The 23,137-nt window shown below is 31.8% G+C and overlaps 1 protein-coding gene and 1 non-coding gene across 2 annotated transcripts; both read right to left on the reverse strand.

Moving 5' to 3' along the window:
- Positions 1 to 2,791: 2,791 nt before the first annotated feature.
- LOC114376976 (xanthoxin dehydrogenase-like) lies at positions 2,792 to 6,280 on the reverse strand. The gene is made up of 2 exons (XM_028335323.1): positions 6,192 to 6,280; positions 2,792 to 3,874 (listed from the first exon to the last, which is right to left on the reverse strand). The coding sequence occupies exons 1-2, from the start codon at positions 6,233 to 6,235 to the stop codon at positions 3,076 to 3,078; spliced, it is 843 nt and encodes a 280-aa protein (XP_028191124.1). The 5' UTR covers positions 6,236 to 6,280; the 3' UTR covers positions 2,792 to 3,075.
- Positions 6,281 to 20,674: 14,394 nt separating this feature from the next.
- On the reverse strand, positions 20,675 to 20,746 carry TRNAW-CCA. Its single transcript has one exon. It is a non-coding gene; the product is annotated as a tRNA-Trp (tRNA).
- Between the last annotated feature and the right edge of the window lie 2,391 nt (positions 20,747 to 23,137).

Consider the following 23,137-nt stretch of genomic DNA (forward strand, 5'->3'; position numbering starts at 1 on the left):
GAAAATAATTAGTGTAATATATCAATCATATTGTTTATTTCTTTGTACTACTACGGTAGGATTGCATACAATGTAAAAAAAAAAAACATTGAATTACGAAAAAAGGCATAACAAGTACAAAAATCTAAATATATAACATGCATTAAGAAAGCATACTAAACTAAAATTAAGATAGATGTGACTGCATAATAAAATAAATCATGTGATATATCAATTTTAACGCAATAGAAATACATGCATACAAGCACGATAGTTGTCCCGCCTTTCCGCTAATAAAAAAAGGATAACCTTAATACATATTATTTGTTTATTATAATAGTATAGACGGTCTTTCAAATTAATATGTAAGTCATATGAATATAATATCTAATATTAATTACAACTCTGTTGGTAGATATGAGATTGGTAATTTTTTTTAAAATAAAAACTAAAAAATATTCTAGGAGGGACTCAAACCATGATACTTAAAATAAAAAAATACACTCTTTTATCACTATACCCAAATGCTCATTTGAATATTTAGTGAAAAATATAGTATTAATATATGTTTTATATGAAAATAGTTTAAAATTCAAATTTTTTTAATTTATTATATTTTGATAACCTTATATATTATATTTTAAAATATAATATATAAGATTAAATTCTATTTTTACATAAATTAAAATATGTATACTTATATAAGCTTTATTTTTTTTTTATATATTATATTTTTATAATCTTATGTATTTTTATCACACTATTTAAAACTTATTTTATAAAGTAAATATATAATATAAATTTTATCTTTAATATATATTTTTTGACATGAATTATAATTTCATAAAATGAAAATATTTTATTATCTTTTTAATATTTATATATATGATTTAATGATAATATTTTTTTTACCTATATTATGATATTATTGTTATTTATTATAATAATATTTTTATTTATCTTTAAATTTATTTAATCAGGTATGGATTTTTTTAAAGAATTAAATTATATAGAAAAGATACATTATTAAATAAAATGACAGCATTTTCTATTTTTTAAAATATTTATGTATGTATTTTATTGACATTATTTTTTATCTATATTAAAATAAATAACATGAATATCTTAATATATGTAAAAAAATATTATCCCTAAATCACAAGTATTATTTAGAAAAGATAAATATAATATATAAAATAAAAAACTTATATATATATATATATATATATATATATATATTCTAATTTATGTGAAAATAAAATTTAATAATATCTTATATTAAAATAAAATGACAGTATTTTCTATTTTTTAAATATTTATGTACGTATTTTATTGACATTATTTTTTTTTATCTATATTAAAATAAATAACATGAATATTTTAATATAAATAAAAAATATTATCACTAAATCACAAGTATTATTTGAAAAGATAAATATAATATATAAAACAAAAAAAACTTATATAAATATATATATATATATATATATATATATATATTCTAATTTATTAAAAATAGGATTTAATCATATATGTTATATTTTAAAAGATAATATATAAGATTAAAAAATATAATAAATTAAAAAATAATAAATTTTGAATTTTAAATTATTTTTACATAAAATTTATATTTTTACTATATTTTGCACTAAATATTTAAATAAACATTTGGATATAGTGATAAAAGATTGTTTTCTTTATTTCAAGGACTATGGTTCTAATCCTTTATAAAGTAATTTTTTAAATTCTTATTTTTTAAGAAAATTTTGATTAACTACTTTTAAAATTTAAGGGTCAACAATATTAGTATGTGAGAAGAAGAAATTGATTGGTTGGAACAGAAAAATGTGAAATGGGCCTAGATGTAGCTAAAAATGCTTAATTATTCATATTTAATATACTTGTTTGTAAGGTTGAAGTAGGGTAATCACATGTTAAAGTTGAGTAAATCCACTAGATCAATTGAGGAACGCAATGAAGTCATTTTTGACATTCGACCTTGCCTCACCAATCGATTTTACAAACACTATTTTGTTTATAGAAAATTAAATAAGGTTATATTTTGCTTGCGATGATTTGTATTTGATAGTGCTACTAGCCCAAGAGACAAACAAATATGTACTATGAAATTTAATATGAATAAATAGTGTAAGCAATGATACTGGGAAGGATTTTTATTATATCATTTAAAATTTATTTACTTTTTTAATAATAATTACCTTAAATTTTTTTTTATAATGATTATTTTAAAAGTTATATCAACAATTTATTAATTTTTTATTAACTGATAGTATAATTATTTTCACATAAGAGGTAAACTCACTTAGACCTTGTTGGATTAAATTTCTCCATAAACACTTATAGAAAAAGAAAATAAGAAAAAAAAAAGAAATAAACTTTTTACCTAAGCTAAAATTAGTTTATATATAAGTTAATTTGCAGCCTTCTCATATTAGCCCATCGAAAAGCTAATATGCATAATTTAATTTTAACTTATAAAAAATTGTTAAAAATACTTATAAAAAGTTTATCCATACAACCCTTCAATATTCAATAAAATTGTTGAGTTAGTTTGGATTAAATTGGGTTACTAACCAAAACTTGGTAATAATCAATTCAACCCAACACATGCTCTTGAAATCAATCTCTTACATTTCCTATAACTTGCCCCGACCTGAACCATGTTAAGCCCTAGGCTGAAGGATGAAATGTTGGCTCTTCAAATCAATTCAACCCAACATATGCTCTTCAAATCAATTTGGAATATCCCATGCACAAGCTCTTTCACATCAAAACAGTTAATTCACACAAGTTTGGACAAGACAACTATAAATTTGCATTAGCCAAGCTGAGAGTTGACCGGGTGAGAAGAATAAGACAGTTTGTTCCCTTGGTTGAAAGGAGATAAGTTTCACACGAATTTAATTTAAAGTGTAATATGATCTAACCATCTAAAATTTAAGGATAAATTAAAAAAGACTAGTTTAGAGGAGCATTTTCATTTTGTTTTGTATGTTAACTGAAAACCCTTGTACTAGACATCAGGATTGCAATGCCTCAAATTATGTAAACTAACAAACAATGAAATACCATTAATCATCTAAAAACTTGGAGTGAGTGATTTGCACTTGTGAAGCCTCCATCAACCATGAGATTCTCTCCACTTATATATTTAGCATCATCACTTGCAAGGAAGAGCACAGCATTAGCCACATCGTGAGTAGTTAATTCTACCCCCTGCAAGTTGGCCATTCTCCCAGTAAAATCACGAAAACCGACCAAGGCATCATCAGTTCTCTCATCCTCAGGCAAATGAGCCAAGGCCAAACCTGTTGCAACACCATAAGGTGACACACAGTTCACTCTTATAGCATGTTTCCCCAATTCAGCTGCAACATTCTTTGTGAGCCCCAATACAGCATACTTGGACCCTGTGTATGCATGCGGTCCTAAGCCACCTATGGCACTTGCTACACTGCATAAAGAAATGATTGAGCCCTTCTTCTTCGGGATCATAATTCGAGCAGCGTGTTTCATCCCGTGGAACACTCCCTTCGTATTTACACTAAACACCTTATCGAATTCTGATAAGTCTGCATTGCGGATATCGGAACAAGGTGATCCAGAAATTCCGGCATTGTTGACTATGATGTGAAGGGTGCCAAATTTACCCACAGTGAAGTCCACTGCATGGGAAACATCATCCTCTACTGTAACATCACAATGGACAAAAACAACATTTGCTTCATCACCAAGAGACTGACAGACCTGCTTTCCAAGGTTGTCTTGCACATCAGCTATACATATTTTAGCACCATGGATATGGAAGAGGCGCACAATGCTTTCTCCAATTCCAGACGCTCCACCAGTAACCAATGCCACTTTGCCTAATAGCCTGAAAGAAAGACAATAGAGAACTTGGAAGTCACATAATTGGAACTTGGGAGCACCGAAGATAGGGTGCGAATCACTCCTAACACTGAAAAGTACTTAAAACAGAAGCAGACAATATTTCTTGGATACTTTCTCTTGTAAAAAAGATAGTTCTTTCCCCCACAAAATTGTGCTATATGTAACATTGAAATCACTGGACCATTAGAAAACTCATGATACCATTAATGGTAGTAGTCTAAATGTAGATTTCTAAACCATTATTAAAGCAACATTGCTCGAAAATGGATAACTCCATTGCCCAAATTAAAAAATTGTAAGTTATAGGGCAAGTAATAAAATGATGCATACAACTCGTTTAATGGAACTAGCTTAAACTTCCCATAAAAAATGAACTTGGCATACAACAACAACGACAAAATCTCACCCCACTAGGTGGATAAAAATGAACAGGGCATAAAAGAATAAAAGAATGATTAATCTCTTTAAGATTCCAATATCATTGACCATTGAAATACTACACATCATATGCAGAAAAGAGAAGGATCAATTTACAAACATAACAGTTTTTATACCATGGTGTATAGAGTGACAATGACATATAGATCCTAAACATAACAATAACATTGTACCATATAAGATTATTAGAAAAATATAAACAAGGATACCATCAATTTATTTTACTATTCACTTTTGTTAACCTGTCATAATATACTTAGGCTCAGAATTAGTGGAAGAATGGTAAAACACGTGTTAATAACTTAATATACTATATCTATGGAAGATTATTTAATCAAGTTGTTCCCCTGTACAAATCATGAGGCTGAAATTGGCTTCTAGTTGTGTTTAGTCTAAATTATTTTGGAGACTAGCTGTGTATAAATAGCAAGCTGCCTCACTATACTGAAAATCAGTTTGCAAGATTAGCCTTGACAAGCCCAAACCAGATTTGACTTGAAGAATCCCCTGGGGAAACTTGCAATATTCTACAAGAAATGTTTTATCCTTTGTTGACCAAAAAGATGTTGAATGCAATTTATTTATTTATTTTTAGTTTTTTACAGGAAAATGAAACTTCATTAGACTGACCCAGACCAAAAAGTGTCTGATGAAAGTTTCATTTGGCTTTAAAATAAATTACATTTAACATCGTAATGCTTGTCTCTAAATTGAGGGGTTTGTATATCATAATCATCTGAAAAGCAGACAAGGAAACTAAATCATGGTTAATTAGTTACAAGGATTTAACCAACTCGCATAGAAGCACATAACATAACAAATCATTTAGAGCTTCCAACTCTTCTTGTTTGAAAAATGCATTAGGTAATCTTCTTCACTCTTATCCATCCTATTATGAAAGCTCAACTTATGCTTATTACTATCGATTTACTTTTACCCTCATACATAAGGTACTGTAGTTTTTCATCCTTATTAACCTCATATTTTAGGTGCTATCATTTTTCGTCCTAATTAACCCTGCACTACATGGCCACATAAGCAAAGTAACCAGAAATTAGTAAAAAAAAAGTCCTCCAGTAATAGAAAACAAAATCCAAACTCAATTAGAAATGAGTTTGAAGATTGGCTCAGAAACAGTAGATCTGAGCATCAGAGGTGTCAAACAACACTTTAAGAAAAATGGGAGAACTAACAGCATACATGAAAACAAACCTAAATCCATTTTGAACCAAATACAGATTGATATTTGATATGGATCTGATAGTTAACTAGCAGTGAAGAAAGAGGAAATTTCTTACAAAGAAAATCTCTCAAAGATTGGAAATAATCCCAAATTCAATCATTTGAATAATTGTAAGAGTAATAAAAGCAGATAACTGCAGAAAATAAGCCAAATAGGTGAAAACAATATCAATTAAATTTGTAAACAGACAGCAATAACCAGGAAGTCAACAACTTGAAAATTTGAAAAAACCTGAGCACATATCTTATTTCATTTGTTAAAATCACAAGACTCTCCCTAGTAATTTTACTAAAACAAGAGAGAGAGAGAGAGAGAGAGAGAGAGAGAGAGAGAGAGAGAGAGAGAGAGAAGTAAAGCTTGCTGCAACATAAGGGTATGATGCTCCAATAATCAAACTTATTTCCAAGCCACTATGTGACACAAAATCTGATGACATAGCAAAAGAAAAATGAAAAAAAAAAAGGACAAGTTGCATGAACTACTAGATCCAAAACTAAAAACAGAAGTTGGTCATCACAAATCAGTTCAAGACTGAGCATGCAAAGTTACACCATGAGAAACCGAATATGCTTCAATAGATTCCAAAAGGGTATTGGAGCTGACAGAAAGATTCTACTACCTTTGTGTTGGAGTGGAAGCCAGAACAGTACCAGTAGTGGACATGGCTGTGTCTACTTTCTCGTCCTACACTTTGAACTTCGAAGATAAGGAAAGAAACACACACACTATATATATATATTGTTTAAATACATTTTGACTTCTATAGTTTAGTATTTTTTATTTTTCGTTTCAATATATATTTTATTTTAATTCTTGTAAAATATAATAATAATTATTTTTATTTTTAAAGTGTTTTAGTTGATTTTTATTATTGTTTTAAGTATTTTTTTACTATTAAAACATTATTTAAAACATCTTAAAGTCAAAAAATAAAATAAAATAAAAATATAGAAAAAATGAAAAAAATATATTTAAGTTTTTTATTTTAATTTTTGCGGGCAAATACAGGGACTTGCTGATGAGAATCCTAAAACTGCCCAAATACAGGGACCTATGATCAGGAGTAGGACCAAACAGTCAGTGGATATCCTCCAACAAATGATAGTAGACATACTTAACAAGGTCCAAGTGGAGAAGGATGAAGGCCCAGAGGCAGAGGCACTACCAAGAATATTAAATTGTTGCTGAAGGCTCAGACTAATTTGAAGGTCCATGCCAAATATGTTATATTTTTTTATTTATAATTTTTTCATTGTAGTTTTGGCCCAAACTAATTTGAAGACCCATGTCTATTTCTATCTTTTTGTTCAAATACACTATATGTACTGGTTTTCGTTTTCAATAAAAGGACTTTTGGCATTTGATAAAATTTTGTGAGAGCTTCTCTCTGGGTTCCTTGTTGAACCAATCTTAGACTTATCAAGGTAATCCTTGTGGCGTCTACCCTGACTTATCTTCCCTCTCTGGAAGTGGCATCATCCAAAAATTTGTAAGGATCACATCACTTGCCGATGTAGAAGCAAGCTTCATTGCTTCTTGATGATGAATCAAGATTGATTCAAGGTGTTTTGATGATAACAAAGATGATGACAAAAAGTCCAAGAGAATGATTTTAAGATTGAGTCAAGAACAATTCAAAAATCAAGAGAAAGATTCAAGAATCAAGTTTCAAGTCAAGAATCAAGAATCAAGAATAATCAAGATCAAGATTCAAGAATCAAGAAAAGACTCATTAAAGATAAGTACTAAAAAGTTTTTCAAAAACATTGAGTAGCACATGAAGTTTTCACAAAATATTTTACCAAAGAGTTTTTACTCTCTGGTAATCGATTACCAGTGGCAATTTTTTTTATAAAAAAAAGCTTTCAACTGAATTTACAACGTTCCAATCAATTTCAAAATGGTGTAATCGATTACAAGATATTGGTAATTGATTACCAGTGTGTTTGAACGTTGAAATTCAAATTCAATTGTGAAGAGTCACATCCTTTCACAAAAATGCTTTGTGCAATCGATTACAATGATTTGGTAATCGATTACCAGTGATAAGTTTTGAATAAAAATCAAAAGATGTAACTCTTCCAATGGTTTTCAAGTTTTTCTAAAGGTTATAACTCTTCTAATGGTTTTCTTGACCAGGCATGAAAAGTCTATAAAAGCAAGACCTTGACTTGCATTTTAAGAATTCATTCATAACAATTATTACAATTCTTTACAATCTTTGAATCTCTTTGAACATCTTCTTCTTCTTCTTCTTCCTTTGCCAAAAGCTTTCTAAAGTTTTCTGGTTTTCTAAACCTTGAAAACAAAAGTGTGCTATTCATCTTTTTCATTCCCTTCTCCCTTTGCCAAAAAGAATTTGCCAAGGACTAACCGCCTGAATTCTTTTTGTGTCTCTCTTCTCCCTTTTCCAAAAGAACGAAGGACTAACCGCCTAAATTCTTTTGTCTCCCTCCTCCCTTGTCAAAGAATTCAAAACGACACAGTCTGAGAATTCTTTTGATTCTTCCATTTCGCATAAACAAAAGATTTCAAAGGAATAACCGCCTGAGAATTCTTTTGTTTCCCCATTCACAAAGTTTCAAAGGACTAATCGCCTGAGAACTTTGTCTTAACACATTGGAGGGTACATCCTCTGTGGTACAAGTAGAGGGTACATTTACTTGGGTTGTTGTAATTGAGAACAAGAGAGGGTACATCTCTTGTGGATCAATTCTAGTGGAGGGTACATCCACTAGGTTGTTCAAAGAGAACAAGGGAGGGTACATCCCTTGTGGATCTTTGCTTGTAAAGGAATTTACAAGGTTGAAAAGAAATCTCAAGGACCGCAGGTCGCTTGAGGACTGGATGTAGGCACAGGTTGTTGCCGAACCAGTATAAAACTCTTGTGTTTGTCTTCTTCTTCCTTACACTCTTTAATTTCTGTTGTACACTTTAATTATCGCTTTTACTTTTGGTTAAGTTTCTATCTCTGTTCTTTATTTTCTTAGCATTATAGTAAAAGCCTAAGAAGGGTAATTTTTAATTAGTAAAGGTCTAGTAATAATTAATTCAACCCCCCTTCTTAATTATTTCGAGGCCACTTGATCCAACAGCCGCGCATAGAAATTAAATGTCACAGTGAGCTTGCACATTGTTATCTGATAGAGGAAAAAAAGGATGTCAAAGCTTGTTATTTTGATTTCAAGAGATATATCAAAGACAGGGAGTACCCACCCGGGGTCTCTAAGAATGGTATGAGGACACTACAGAGATTGACAACTAGCTTCCTTTTGAATGGGGATGTACTATACAAAAGAAACCATGATATAGTGTTGCTTTGGTGCGTGGATGCAAGCGAAACTGAGCAGATACTAAGGGAGGAGGTGCATGAAGGCTCCTTTGGCACCCATGCCAATGGGCAAGCCATGGCCCGAAAGATTCTAAGGGCTGGATATTATTGTCTCACAATGGAGAATGATTGTTGTATTCATGTAAGGAAATGTTATAAGTGCCAAGCTTTTGCGGATAATGTTAACGCTCTGCCAGTGTTGTTGAATATGTTGTCGGCACCATGGTTGTTTTCAATGTGGGACATAGATGTGATTGGGGCTATTAAGCCCAAAGCTCTGAATGGGCATCGTTTCATCCTAGTCACCATTAATTACTTCACCAAATGGGTTGAAGCTGCTTCATATGCTAATGTGACTAGGAATGTGGTGGTTAGATTCATAAAAAATGAGATAATTTGTAGATATAGGTTGCCCAACAAAATCATTACTGACAATGCCACCAACCTGAATATCAAGATGATGAAGGAGTTGTGTGAGGATTTCAAGATCCAACACCATAATTCGACACCTTATCTACCCAAGATGAACAGTGTAGTTGAGGCCGCCAATAAGAATATCAAGAAGATAATTCAAAAGATGATAGTGACATACAAAGACTGGCACTAGATATTGTTGTTCGCATTGCATGGTTATCGAACTTCTATGTGCATTTCCACTGGGGCAACCCTATTTTTGTTGGTATATGGGATGGAAGTTATCCTCCCTTTTGAAGTAGATATTCCTTCTTTGAGGGTTATGTCAGAAGTATAGTTGGAGGAATCGGAATGTGTCCAGGCACATTTTGACTAGTTGAATCTTATTGAGGGGAAGAAATTGGCTACTATGAGTCATGGACAGTTGTATCAGAGAAGGATGAAGAATGCTTTCGACAAAAGGGTATGGCTGCGTAAATTCAATGAGGGAGACCTTGTTTTGAAGAAGGTTTCACATGTTCAGAAAGATCTTCGAGGGAAATGGGCCTCGAACTACAAAGGACCTTTTGTGGTGAAGAAGACTTTCTCGGGTGGAATACCAATACTCACAAACATGGATGGTGAAGAGTTACCTTCGCCTGTGAATTCTAATGTCGTCAAACAATACTATGCGTGATGCTTGGGGTAATTTGAAGGTTTTCCCATAAGGGTGACTTATTATTTATATATATGACCTCATATTGTGTTCACGTCCCTCAACATTTGCAATTTCTCTAGTTCGGTCATATCAGTAGAATACAGACTACTCCTGAAAAGGTATTTGTTCATGTCTCTCCAACCTTTTTTTCATAGCTTATTGTTCTTGTTAACATTATTTTAAAAAAATGCAACACGCGTGAACTCTTGTGATGGCTATAACAATGGTATACTCTTATTTTTTGTATTATTATTATTAATATTTTATTGATAAATTATTAATCTTATAAAGAATTTGTTGTATCCATGTTTGTTATAAATACCCTTCTATATGTCAATGAATTTGAGTCACATGCAAAGAAAACAAAAGTCATTCATAAGTTACCATCATAAATGGCTTTTGTAGGCAAAACCTCCTATGAAAACATAAGAAATTTGTCACCTACATTTGTTTACCACGATGATGAAATGGGAACTAACCACTTACTCCACCTATATCCAGCCCACCCCTTTTAGTGTTCTTCAAAATTCAAATTATGTTCAATTGAAGACAAAGATTAAAGAGGTATTAATGCTAACAAATGACAAAAACGTGACTGAGGTGGTCTATTAATGTCCTTTTGAATTTCAACATGTTGTTGTTCATTATGATTCACATGAGTTAAAATATGCCAACTATGTGGAATACATGTTATCAAAATACAACCAGTATCAAAGCAAGGGACCAATAGAGAGTTATATGCTAAATTGTCACGCCCTCCAAAGACCATTAAAGAATTAATAAAAGATTTGTGTAGCTCGAGTCCACCACCAAGGCATTATATATGACAAGACAATCATTGGTTAGTTCTTGGAGGTTGACATAGAAATACCAAAATTAGTTTTTATTCTATTTGCGTAACTCCAGTTTATTTCAAATGTTTTTATAATTTTTAGTATTAAAAAGGTGTCATATGTTTCATATCAACTTCAAATGTAGGAAAGTTTAAGAAAAGTGTTTGTTTTTTTAATTGAAAATGACACAATATCATGAAATTAACAATTTTTTAATTTCATTTCTTAGAATTGAATTAAATAAAGTTTACTAGAATTATATTGTTTAAAATCATATTTAGCATTTAAATACTTTATAAATTATATGATTCAATAAATAATTGTAAAGTTGTTATGATTCAAAGAGTTAATAACCTTAAATAATGATGCAGTGATGACAATTTACTGTCATGTGGGTGTAATAATGTTAAATTAGATAAGATGATTTTTCTAGACAAAAAAAAAAAACAAGACAAAAGGGTTTTTAAATTAAATAAATGGGTTATGCAAAATTTCAAATAAAATAGTAAAGATAAAATTGAAAATAAAAAGCTATTAGCTTATGAGTCAATTTTTTTAAACTTATTTGTTAAAAAAATAATTGAAAAAAGGTTTATTTTTAAATTACTTATTATAAGTTAAAAAAAGGCTAGAAATTACTTATTATAAGTTTAAAATTACTTATTTTAAAGGTTTATTTTCTTATTATTAAAGTTTAGGTTCTTTTCTATTTCACAACCCAAGAAAATAAAAGGTTATTATACGAGTAAGCAAGAAAATAAAAGGTTGTTCATAAGCTATGCTTCCCACGAGCCCTTAAGAATATTTTCAGGGGGTAACAAGGGATTGGGTGGCGCCACCATGGTAGCAACTAGCTGGTTGGTGCCACCAATACAAGTATGTAGGCTTACTTCTTATGAGACCCCTTAAAATAATATTTTAAGGGGTAACAAATCTTTGGGTGGCACCACCTGGGTAGTATATCTCTGAGTGGTGTCACTTGTGTTATCTTTTTCAGCGTTTATCGTTTATAAATAGGTGAATAACGTAAATGAAGAAGACAAAAATTTCAAAATGGTTAGTTGTATTCATTGCTATGATCAAATGTTACAAATTTTTGGGGTTCCTATATACAGTCGGATCCCTTACAATTTATCATTATAATTAGTATGTATTTAATTGTATTATCTCAGGTTAAGTTTGAATATAATTGTACTATGTTAGGTTACATAGAACAATTAAATTTAAGTATGATTTAACTAATTCTCCTCCCACTCACCTCTAAATTGATGGTTCTTTCTTTGTACACATTATACATTGAAAACAATAACAACGAAAGGTTTTTTCAACAAGATGTAAAAATTGATCCCAAGGAGGGGTGTACCATGGAATTGTGGAAATTGTATTTATGTCAATGTCTCCAAAAGGTTGTTGTGTTATATCAATGGAGGGGACAAAGTTGAAATAAGTGCATTTAGAAGAAAATCAAATCTATTGTATCAAGTGATCGTCAAAATCAGTATAAAATGAGCCCAAAAAAATTCTTACTTTAGAAAAAAATAGTTTCAAGTAGGTGTGTTGTGGGTAATTTATTTATGTTAAAATGCGTTGTTTTTCCATAAAATGATGATGATTCCCTTCGTTTTTACATTGGTCTATCCAATGGTACCATCCGTGCTAGAAACGGTCTCAAAATCAATATAAAATGAGCCCAAAAAAATTGTTTAAGCAATTATTATAAATACGTAATATGAGTTAGCTGATAGAAACAAAGTTCGTTCATCATAATTACATGTGCAAATAATCATAGTTGACAAACACAAATAAACATTGTTTGATAAACAAAGACAGAAATAAAAATGACTATTCATCATCAACGGAATACACACGGTTCAAGTCAATAGCATAGCCAAATCTTGTGCCCTTTCTTGATATGGTTGTGAGGGACCAACTGTGGGAAACATCAAGATTGGGGAGAAAATGTTGGGTGACTGATCCTAGTTTGTATGGAAGGGTGGTGGGGCATTAGGAGTCATCATGTTAAGATCATAAGCTAGAGGGTGAAATCCAAGAAGGGATATGTCATAGAAGCTTAAGGAACAAATGGTTGTGAAACATAAAATTCATCATGTGATTACGAACTTGACAACTGATGCTGGAAGTTGTACGTGAAATGAGTGAAATTTCAGAAGGGCTGAGATGGAGTCACAATAAAGTCCCATCAATGGGTTGAGCCAGTGGCGGAGGGAACTCCTAAGTGTGGTGCTCAACGACTCTTCCCGGACAATGTAGTCTACATCCTTCCTGTTGAAATTGCTACAAATTTCTAGAATATTCTTAAATATAATATGTATGAAAATGGTAGAATATCCTAGAACTATAGTGTGTATGAATATGGTAGAACAATCTAGAACTATAATGTGTATGAATATGGTAGAACAATCTAGAACTATAAGTGTATGTATAAGATAGAAGAATCTAGAACTATCATGATACTAATCTATCATGAAAACTCTAGAAAGACCTAAAGTAATGTAGAAACATTCACCACCATTGAGAGGTTGGTGACTTGAGCCTATAAATAGGTAATTGGTATGTTGTAGTTAATCATCCAAGAAATCAATGACATAACCTTCTTTCTAAAATAATTCTCTAAAACTATCAACTATCATCTAATTAACTACCAACAGTGGTATCAGAGCTACGTTTGGTCATACATTGGGCGTAGTTATATTACCTATCTACCATTCCAAAATCCTCCCAACTACTTCAAAAATTTCCTTTGTACTATTAACCTACTCCAATAATATTTTTTTCTAAGCTATGGATAACACTACTCAATCGTCAACTATTTCTGTCCCTATCTTTAATGGTGAAAATTATGATTTCTAGCGTGTTAAAATGGAAACATATTTTCCATCTCAAGATTTATGGGACATAGTTGAAGAAGGCTTCACCGTTCCCGCGGATACTTCAGCTCTTAATGCATCTCAAGAAAAAGAGTTGAAGAAAAATAAACAGAAAAATTCAAAGGCGTTGTTCACCTTGCAACAAGCGGTGACTGATCCAATTTTCCCAAGAATTATGAGAGCTAAGACTGCCAAAGAAGCGTGGAACACATTGCAGGAGGAGTTTCAAGGAAGTGTTAAGGTACGTGCCGTTAAAATTCAATCTCTAAGAAGAGATTTTGAACTATTGAAGATGAAGGAGTCTGAGACAGTTAAAGATTACTATTCTAAAGTTAAAGAAATAGTTAATCAAATGAGAGCTTTTGGGGAAGATATTCTTGACAAGAAAATTGTTGAGAAAATTCTAATTACTATGCCCCAAAATTTTGACCCAATCGTGACAATGATTGAGGAAACCAAAGATCTATCCACTCTATCAGAGACAGAACTTGTGGGCTCTCTTGAACCATATGAGCAAAGACTGTATAGGCATAAAGAAGATACACTTGAAAATGCCTTCCAATCAAAGTTTAAATTTCAGCCCCAAAACAAAGAAAATGGAGGAAAGAAAAATTATGGAGAAACTTCCAGAAGAAAAGAAGGTTTTAGGAATTTCCTTAAGAACAAAACACATAAAAATCCTCCATGCAATATATGCAAAAGGCAAGGCCACGCAGAGAAAAATTGTTGGTTCCGTAATATGCCACAATGCAACCATTGCAAGAAGTTCAGGCACGTAGAGAAAAATTGTCGCAACAAAAATAGGCATCAAGCTAATATCGCAGAGGAGCATGATCAAGAACAATGTATGTTCTATGCCACTCAAGACTCAATAAAAAAAAAGGAGGAAGCTGGTACTTGGATAGTGGATGTAGCAATCACATGGCCAAGGATGAGACTATTTTCAAAAGCATTGACGAGTCTGTCAAAGTCAAAGTTCGACTGGGAAATAGAAGTGTGGTTGAATCAAAAGGCAAAGGCACTGTCATGGTGGAGACAGATAAAGGTACGCGACTCATCCATGATGTCTTACTAGTTCCCAGCCTAAAAGAAAATCTTCTAAGCATTGGCCAAATGATGGAGAGAGGCTACACACTTCACTTTGAAAGAGGTGTATGCAAAATTTTAGACAACAAAAATAAAATGTCTGAGATAGCCCAAGTAAAGATGAATAAGAGCAATAGAAGCTTCCCTCTAAATTTAAAATATGCAACAAACATTGCCATGAGGGTACAAGTTGATGATTCATGGTTATGGCATCGAAGATTTGGTCACTTCAACACACATGCCTTGAAGTTGTTACATAAGAAGAACATGATAAGAGATCTTCCAAGCATAAAGGAGAACAATGAAGTGTGTGAAGGATGTCTCCTTGGTAAGCAAAACCGATTTCCTTTCTCAATAAGCGAAGCATGGAGAGTGAAAGATCTATTGGAGCTGATACATACGGACGTCTGTGGACCAATGAGGATGCCATCACATGAGAACAATATGTACTTCATACTCTTCATTGATGACTTCTCTAGAATGACATGGGTATATTTTCTAAAAGAAAAATCAGAAGTCTTTGGAGTATTCAAAAAGTTCAAGGCCCTTGCTGAAAATCAAAGTGGAAAATGGATAAAGGTACTAAGAAGTGATCGCGGCAAAGAGTACACCTCTCGCGAGTTTGAAAGATTTTATGAGGATGAAGGCATTGAGCGACAACTTACAGTCACATATTTTCCTCAACAAAATGAAGTGTCCGAGAGAAAGAATCGCATAATTATGGAAATGGCTAGATCGATGCTCAAGGAGAAGGGACTACCTAACACATTCTGGACTGAAGCAGTCTACACTGTTGTTTACATACTCGACAGATGTCCAACTAAGTCTGTAAAAGACAAGACTCCAATTGAAGCTTGGAACGGGAACAAGCCATCAGCAAGGCACCTAAGGGTTTTTGGATCTATATGCTACATTCATATTCCAGACGTGAAGAGGCACAAGCTTGAAGACAAGACTATACGAGATATCTTCCTTGGGCATAGCAATATCTCTAAGGGCTACCGTGTCTACAACTTGCAAACTAAGAAACTCATCATCAGTCGAGATGTTGAAGTTGTGAGTACGCTTCTTGGAATTGGGATGAAGAAAAAGTGGAGAAGAATGTTCTTATACCCGCTCAACTACCTCAAGAAGCTGAGGAAGAAGACCCAGGTGAACCACCTTCACCTCCACCACAACAACAAGATCAAGAACTATCATCACCAGAGTCTACTCCAAGACGAGTAAGATCTTTGGTGGACATATATGAAACCTGTAACTTGGCCATACTTGAACCTGGAAGCATTGAAGAAGCGTCAAAGCAGGAAGTATGGGTCAATGCAATGGAAGAAGAGATACAAATGATCAAGAAAAACAACACATAGGAGTTAGTAAATTGTCCCCATGGAAAAGATATCATTGGGGTTAAGTGGGTCTATAAGACAAACCTCAACCCTGATGGCACCATACAGAAACACAAGGCGAGGCTAGTAGCTAAGGGTTACTCACAGCAACCCAGAATTGACTACAATGAGACATTTGCACCAGTAGCTCGTCTTGATACCATAAGAGCTCTAATAGCTTTTGCGTCACAAAAAGGATGGAGTATCCATTAACTAGATGTCAAATCTGCCTTCCTTAATGGCATACTTGAAGAAGAAATCTATGTGGAGCAACCACAAGGATTCGTGTCTGAAGGCAAAGAAAGCAAAGTGTTAAGACTAAGAAAAGCACTCTACGGTTTGAAGCAAACACCTCGAGCATGGTATAGCATAATCGATCAGTATTTCATGGATCAAGGATTCAAGAGGAGCAAGAGTGAGCCTACACTTTGCATCAAATCTCAAGCTACACGACCTGACATAATGTATGCTACAAGTCTTCTATCAAGATTCATGCAAAGCCCAAGTCAAATACACTTTGGAGCCGGAAAAAGAATTTTGAGGTATCTACAAGGAACAAAAGAGTTCGATATATGGTATACTACCGAAACCAACTCAGAATTACTTGGCTACACCGACAATGATTGGGCAGGTTCGGCAGATGACATGAAGAGTACCTTTGGCTATGCTTTCTCACTAGGATCGGGAATGTTCTCTTGGGCATTGAAGAAGCAATCTACAGTAGCACAATCAACAGCAGAAGCAGAGTATGTGGCAGCCGCTGAAGCAACGAGTCAAGCTATATGGCTTCGTAGGATACTTGAAGACATGGGAGAAAAACAAGATGAGCCTACTAAAATCAACTGCGACAACAAATCAGCAATTGCAATGGCGAAGAATCCAATTCAGCACAACAGAACAAAACACATAGCAATCAAGTATCACTTTATCAGAGAAGCTGAAGCAACTAAAGAGATCAAACTCGACTACTGCAGAACAGAAGATCAAATTGCAGACATATTCACGAAGGCGTTGCCGAGACCAAGATTTGAAGAATTACGAGCTATGCTCGGAGTCACAGAAATTTGCATCAATGAGGAGTGTTGAAATTGCTACAAATTTCTAGAATATTCTTAAATATAATATATATGAAAATGGTAGAATATCCTAGAACTATAGTGTGTATGAATATGGTAGAACAATCTAGAACTATAATGTGTATGAATATGGTAGAACAATCTAGAACTATAAGTATATGTATAAGATAGAAGAATCTAGAACTATCATGATACTAATCTATCATGAAAACTCTAGAAAGACCTAAAGTAATGTAGAAACATTCACCACCATTGAGAGGTTGGTGACTTGAGCCTATAAATAGGCAATTGGTATGTTGTAATTAATCATTCAAGAAATCAATGACATAACCTTCTTTCTAAAACAATTCTCTAAAACTATCAACTATCATCTAATTAACTACCAACACTTCCTTATGACCGATTTATGGAAAATGTTGGGTAGATGGAGGAGCTTGTTGTGTTGGCATAGTTATGTGATCCATTTCATTTAGGCCCTCGAAGACACTTGCGGCACCACTTCTTATTTCATAAGTTGCTTTTGGTTGCCAGTGTTGTAGTGTCGCCATATGATACACTCTCTTTGCCGCATCAGCCTAAAAAAACCCAAAAAATGGAAGGCTTAAACTTTAAGAAAATAACTAGTCAAAATAGTTCAAAAAATAATAGAAATAATTAACTAATTAGTATGTTACTTACTGCAAAACCTGATCTTGCTCATTCCTTTCTAATTTGTCGAGTTCTGGTCTGGTGCCATACCATGTATTCTGCATTACTTGACAAGTGTAGTGTAACACCATCAACCTCATCAGCAGAATACACTTGTTTGGTGTCTTGCATTCCAAATATCTAGCCAGACTCAGTGGACATGCGCCCAATCTTTTGTGTTCTTTCCTTTTGGAGTGACACCATGAAGGTTCTCCTGGTGAAGTGGTGGAGCCAGAATATGTTGTTGCATTTTAAATTGGCAAAGGACACGGTTTGATTGATGCCATGCACTCCACAAAAGTGCCATAAAAGGAAATCTTTCTCAAGCCCACAGTTGCACCAACAAACACGCCTCACCCATCTCCATAACTTCATAATGAGTCGCCTTACACAACTCGTGATAAAGATAACTTAGCACAACAAATCCCCAACTATACCCCCACAACGTTGAAAATCTTCAAGCAATGGGAGATACCTTAGCGATGCGTATATCCCTGAATGGTCAGAAAAAAGCCATCCTCCAAACAAATGTAATATGTAAGCACGTGTAAAGTGCTCCAATTGCAATTGGCTGTGGGCATGTTCCTTGACGTTGTTAAAATGTTTTTTGAGCCAACTCAACTTCACCCTACTCCCCTTTATGTCAGGATAAGTTGGTCTAACTTCCAAGAACTGTTCGCATAATTGCCCCCAGTTAGGACAACCACGGCCAATAACAGCTTCACCGTCTACAGGTAACCTTAACAAAATTCTCTCATCCTGCAATGTGATGGAGCACTCACCAATTGGCATGTGAAAAGTGTGTCTCTGGTCGCCAATGCTCAACCAATGCCGACATGAAGTGGTTATCATAAAGAAAAAGGGATTTGTGCAACAGAAATTAATCTAGCTTGTGACAACAAATCCCTTATTTGAACTAATAAAACCACTACATCTTCAAATTGTTGTTCAACCTGCTGCCCTTGACGACCTTGACCCTATTGGCATTGGGCTCGCTTAGATCAGAAGACTCAATCTTCTTTCTCATTCTAGACAGCCTTCGACACATGCATCTATTGGAAACGTAATAGCGACTCATCTCGTGGACCAGGATGCATTATTGGAACTTCTGCCATAATTCCCAAATATAACAAATCCTACATTTAAACATAGATAAATTCAAAAATATAAATCGTAAAGGTGCAAAAAACTAAAAATAATAATTCCTTGCATTCTACTATAATTTTTTAATTTCTAGAACATACTTAAGAAATAAAATGTAACAGAAAAAAATAAAAAAAGGCGCTAGCAAAACATAAAAAAAAAACAAATTGAAAAAATACTGAAATATAATATCAACTATATTTTTTGCTACTGGTAAATGGTTTTAAAACAAAAAAAAAATAGTTCTAAAACATAACTAAGAAATAATTTTTTTATTAAAACATAAAAAAGAGCAAATGTCCTAATAAATTAAAAAAATCAGAAATAAAAAACAAAGAAATATTTTCCTACTACATTTTTCTAATGAAATGTAAAAGACAGAAAAAATGAAAAAAGAGATTCCATAAAAAAACATAAAAAATCAACTAAATTTGTAGCTACAACATTCCATAAAAATTAACAAATAAAAACTAAACATAAAACACAATAACAATAAAAAAAAATTAACAATAAAGGTACAAATAACTAAAAAAAATCACTACATCATACTATTTTTTATTTATTTCTAAAACGTACTTCAGAACTAAAATGTAACAGAAAAAATAAAAAAAGGGTCTAGCATAACATAAAAGAAAAAACATTGAAAAAAAAATACTGAAATGTAAAATCAACTATTTTTGCTACTAGTTCATTGTTTTAAAACAAAAAAAAAAGTTCCCCAAATCTTTCTATATATAATTTTTTATTTCTAAAACATACCTAAGAACTAAAAAAAGAACAAATCTCCTAATAAATTAAAAAAGAATCTGAAATAAAAAAACAAAGAAATATATTCCTAATAAAATATCAACAAAAAACAGAAAAAAAAATAAAAGAGAGAGAGAGAGAGAGAGAGAGAGATATTTAAAAAAACATAAATAATATAAAATCAACTAAATTTGTAGCTACAACATTTTGATAAAAAAAATTAACAAATAAAAATTAAATATAAAACGAAAAACAATATAAAAAATAAATAGTAAAGATAAAAAAAGGAAAAAACATTAAATTTTACTAAGAGTTTAATGATTATGTACTCATAATGTAAAATAATTTTACACTCTCCTCTAATTACAAATCCTTGATTATATGAATTTTATAATAATTATTATAAAAATTAATAAATTTATCATACATGACATGACAAATTATAACAGGATAGAAGTATTTTAAATTATTTTATATTAGAAAAAAAATGAGAAATAAGTGTGTGGATTTTGAATCCCTTTCATTAACAAATTAACAATTAATATTAGGTACATTAATAAATTATACCTATATGTATTTTAAGAAAATTATAATTATAGTTTACTAATGTAAATAAACGTGACTATATATAATTGATTACATAATAAATTAAAAAATATATAAATTTTATATAAAAATCTCACCAAATAGTTGATATATAATTTTCGTTAAATTCGGTTTGTGTTATTTAGAATTCCTCCTAATTATTGACAACGAAAATGTTAGATAATGACAATTTAATTTCTAGAGCAAATTTTAAAAAAAGTTAAGTTGGACATTGAACCTGACGTGAATCGAACACGCAACCTTCTGATCTGGAGTCAGACGCGCTACCATTGCGCCACAGATCCAATTTTGTTAATTCTATTTTAGTTTTTGATTAGTTATAAATTAATAAATAAAAATTGGCAAAAATCACACAAAATAGTTTATATAATTTTCGTAAATTTCGTAACATGATCAGATCCTTTCGCTTCCTCGGTTCCTCCCATTGCGTAGGCAAAAGAAAGAAACATTAAGACACTGAATTTAATTCTTATATTTTTTTTGGTGAAAAACTTAATTCTTATATGATTTAGTATATTTTTTACTGTAAGAATCACGAGATAAAGAAAGAGTTTGAGCATTTTTTTATTTAGATTATATTTTTTTATTTAAATGTAAAAATGGGCTTAGATGTTTCTAAAAAAATATGATAATTTTTATTTGATTTTTTTTATGTAACTGATGTCATAATTTTATCTTAAATATATTTACTTTTATTTAATGGAATTGAATAATTGAATAATATTTATTAACAAAATATTTGAAATATACAAAAGAATTAATACAACAAGTATAATATTTAATTTATGCATAAACATACATGACAAAATTAAAGGGTTTATTTAGCTTGTGTTATTCTTAATGTGATTACTCCAACAAAATGTTTGATAGCTGGAAATTTTTTACATACCTGAAATCATGGTTCCTGAAAAACTCGATTACTCCAACAAAATGACTGCTATTTTGAAAATTTAGATATAGTGCTATAAGTTGCATCAACTATTACACCGTCATAACTTTATATAAATGTGATTTTGATCAATTTAACTGTTGAATTATAACTATAAAATACCTTGATTGTTTGTATAAATTATTTTATTAAAATTGAACAGCTATAAGTATGTCATTAAAGAGTTCCTGCTTTTATATATTTTAATAGTGTATATAATGTCAATTTTGATGCATATCAATGGAATATTAAAAAGTTTTAGATTATTAGAAGTTGAGAGAGAAGAGATAATTGAGAAATGAGAAAAGCTTTTAGTATTGAATTCTGAATTAGAGATACAAAAAAGTCCCTTTGTATAGGGTGCAAGAGATGGTTAAGTCTAACCAAATGTACAATGGAAAAGACAGATATAACCGGCATACTAACTAACTCAAAGAGACACCTAACTATACATGAACAACACACATTCTAATACATTATGTTACACTGTAACAATATAAAATTTGTAGGTATGATCTATATGATAAGATTTCAATCTAATGATAGATTTTCTGATAAAACTATCTAATAAAAAATTATTTAATGGTGTAATAGTTTGTTTAACTTATAGTGGTGTGATTTGATTCCTCTCTAATAGAGATGAAATCATAGAGCTGTGTAAGAGAAGATTACTGCAACAAAATACAAGGCAGAACAGTCTCCGAGAGAGAGCAAAGAACAGAGAGAGAGTGAACTGGCCAGAAACAGCAGCACAGAACAAGGGACACAGTGCCAGAGAACATAGCATGGCTGGAAACATCAGGAAGGTGCTGGGAAATATCAGAAATGGCTGGAGATGGTACTAGAGAATAATGGGTAAACAAAATAAACCTTAAGCGATACAGTATTGTGGGGGTAAACAAGAGGTTTTCAACCATTGATCAAAGTTGCACCCACTAGTTCTCTGAAATCACACAATTTACAGTGCTATAGTAGAGGTCATGATAGCCACAACATGAAAATGTGACACAATATGAAATTGGTTACGGCCTAGCTAGGGCTGCTATGCAATAGCAGCGTTGTAGTGTGTGATTAACAACTATGATTATAATGAATACAAATTTCATTATTTATCCATCTAGTTATTTCTGAACTATTTTCAGGAACAACTTGAACCTTTTTGTTTTTGACTAGTACTGATAGATTTAGGGCTATTCGTTTCCTATTCTTAAAAACATTAAAACTTGTTTGGTAACGGTAGTTTTTTAAAACTGTTTTCAAAAGTATTATCTCTTATTTACTTTTTAAAATTAAAAAAACCAAAACATGTTTTAGTTGTTTTGGTTCTCTATTTTTAGTTTTCTATTACTCTTAATGTGTGTTTGTGTTAGGATATAAGGATAAGAAAAAATTAGTTAACATAGTTAGACTATTGATAAGTTAGTTACTCTAGTTAGGATATTGATTAGTTAGTTAAGAGGTTACTTAGTTAGAGAGATTTACTAGATATAAATAGGGGAAGAAGGATAGAAGAAAGGGAGATCTTATCATTCGTAAATTGAGCATTAGTTTTTGTGAAGGAGAAATTCTAGGACGAGAGTTTTTCTATTCTATTTTTTGTTCTTTTTTTACTAGTCAATAAAATCATTTTTTTCTTTCTCATTTCAATTCTTGATTCCTAACAGTTTGTTTTCCCATAAAAAGTGCACATAATCAAATATTTTTTATAGAAACCGAACAAGAAACAAAGAAGAAAGAGCTCAACTGA

This window comes from Glycine soja, chromosome 11, assembly GCF_004193775.1.
Source record: "Glycine soja cultivar W05 chromosome 11, ASM419377v2, whole genome shotgun sequence".
Classification (NCBI taxonomy): domain Eukaryota; kingdom Viridiplantae; phylum Streptophyta; class Magnoliopsida; order Fabales; family Fabaceae; genus Glycine; species Glycine soja.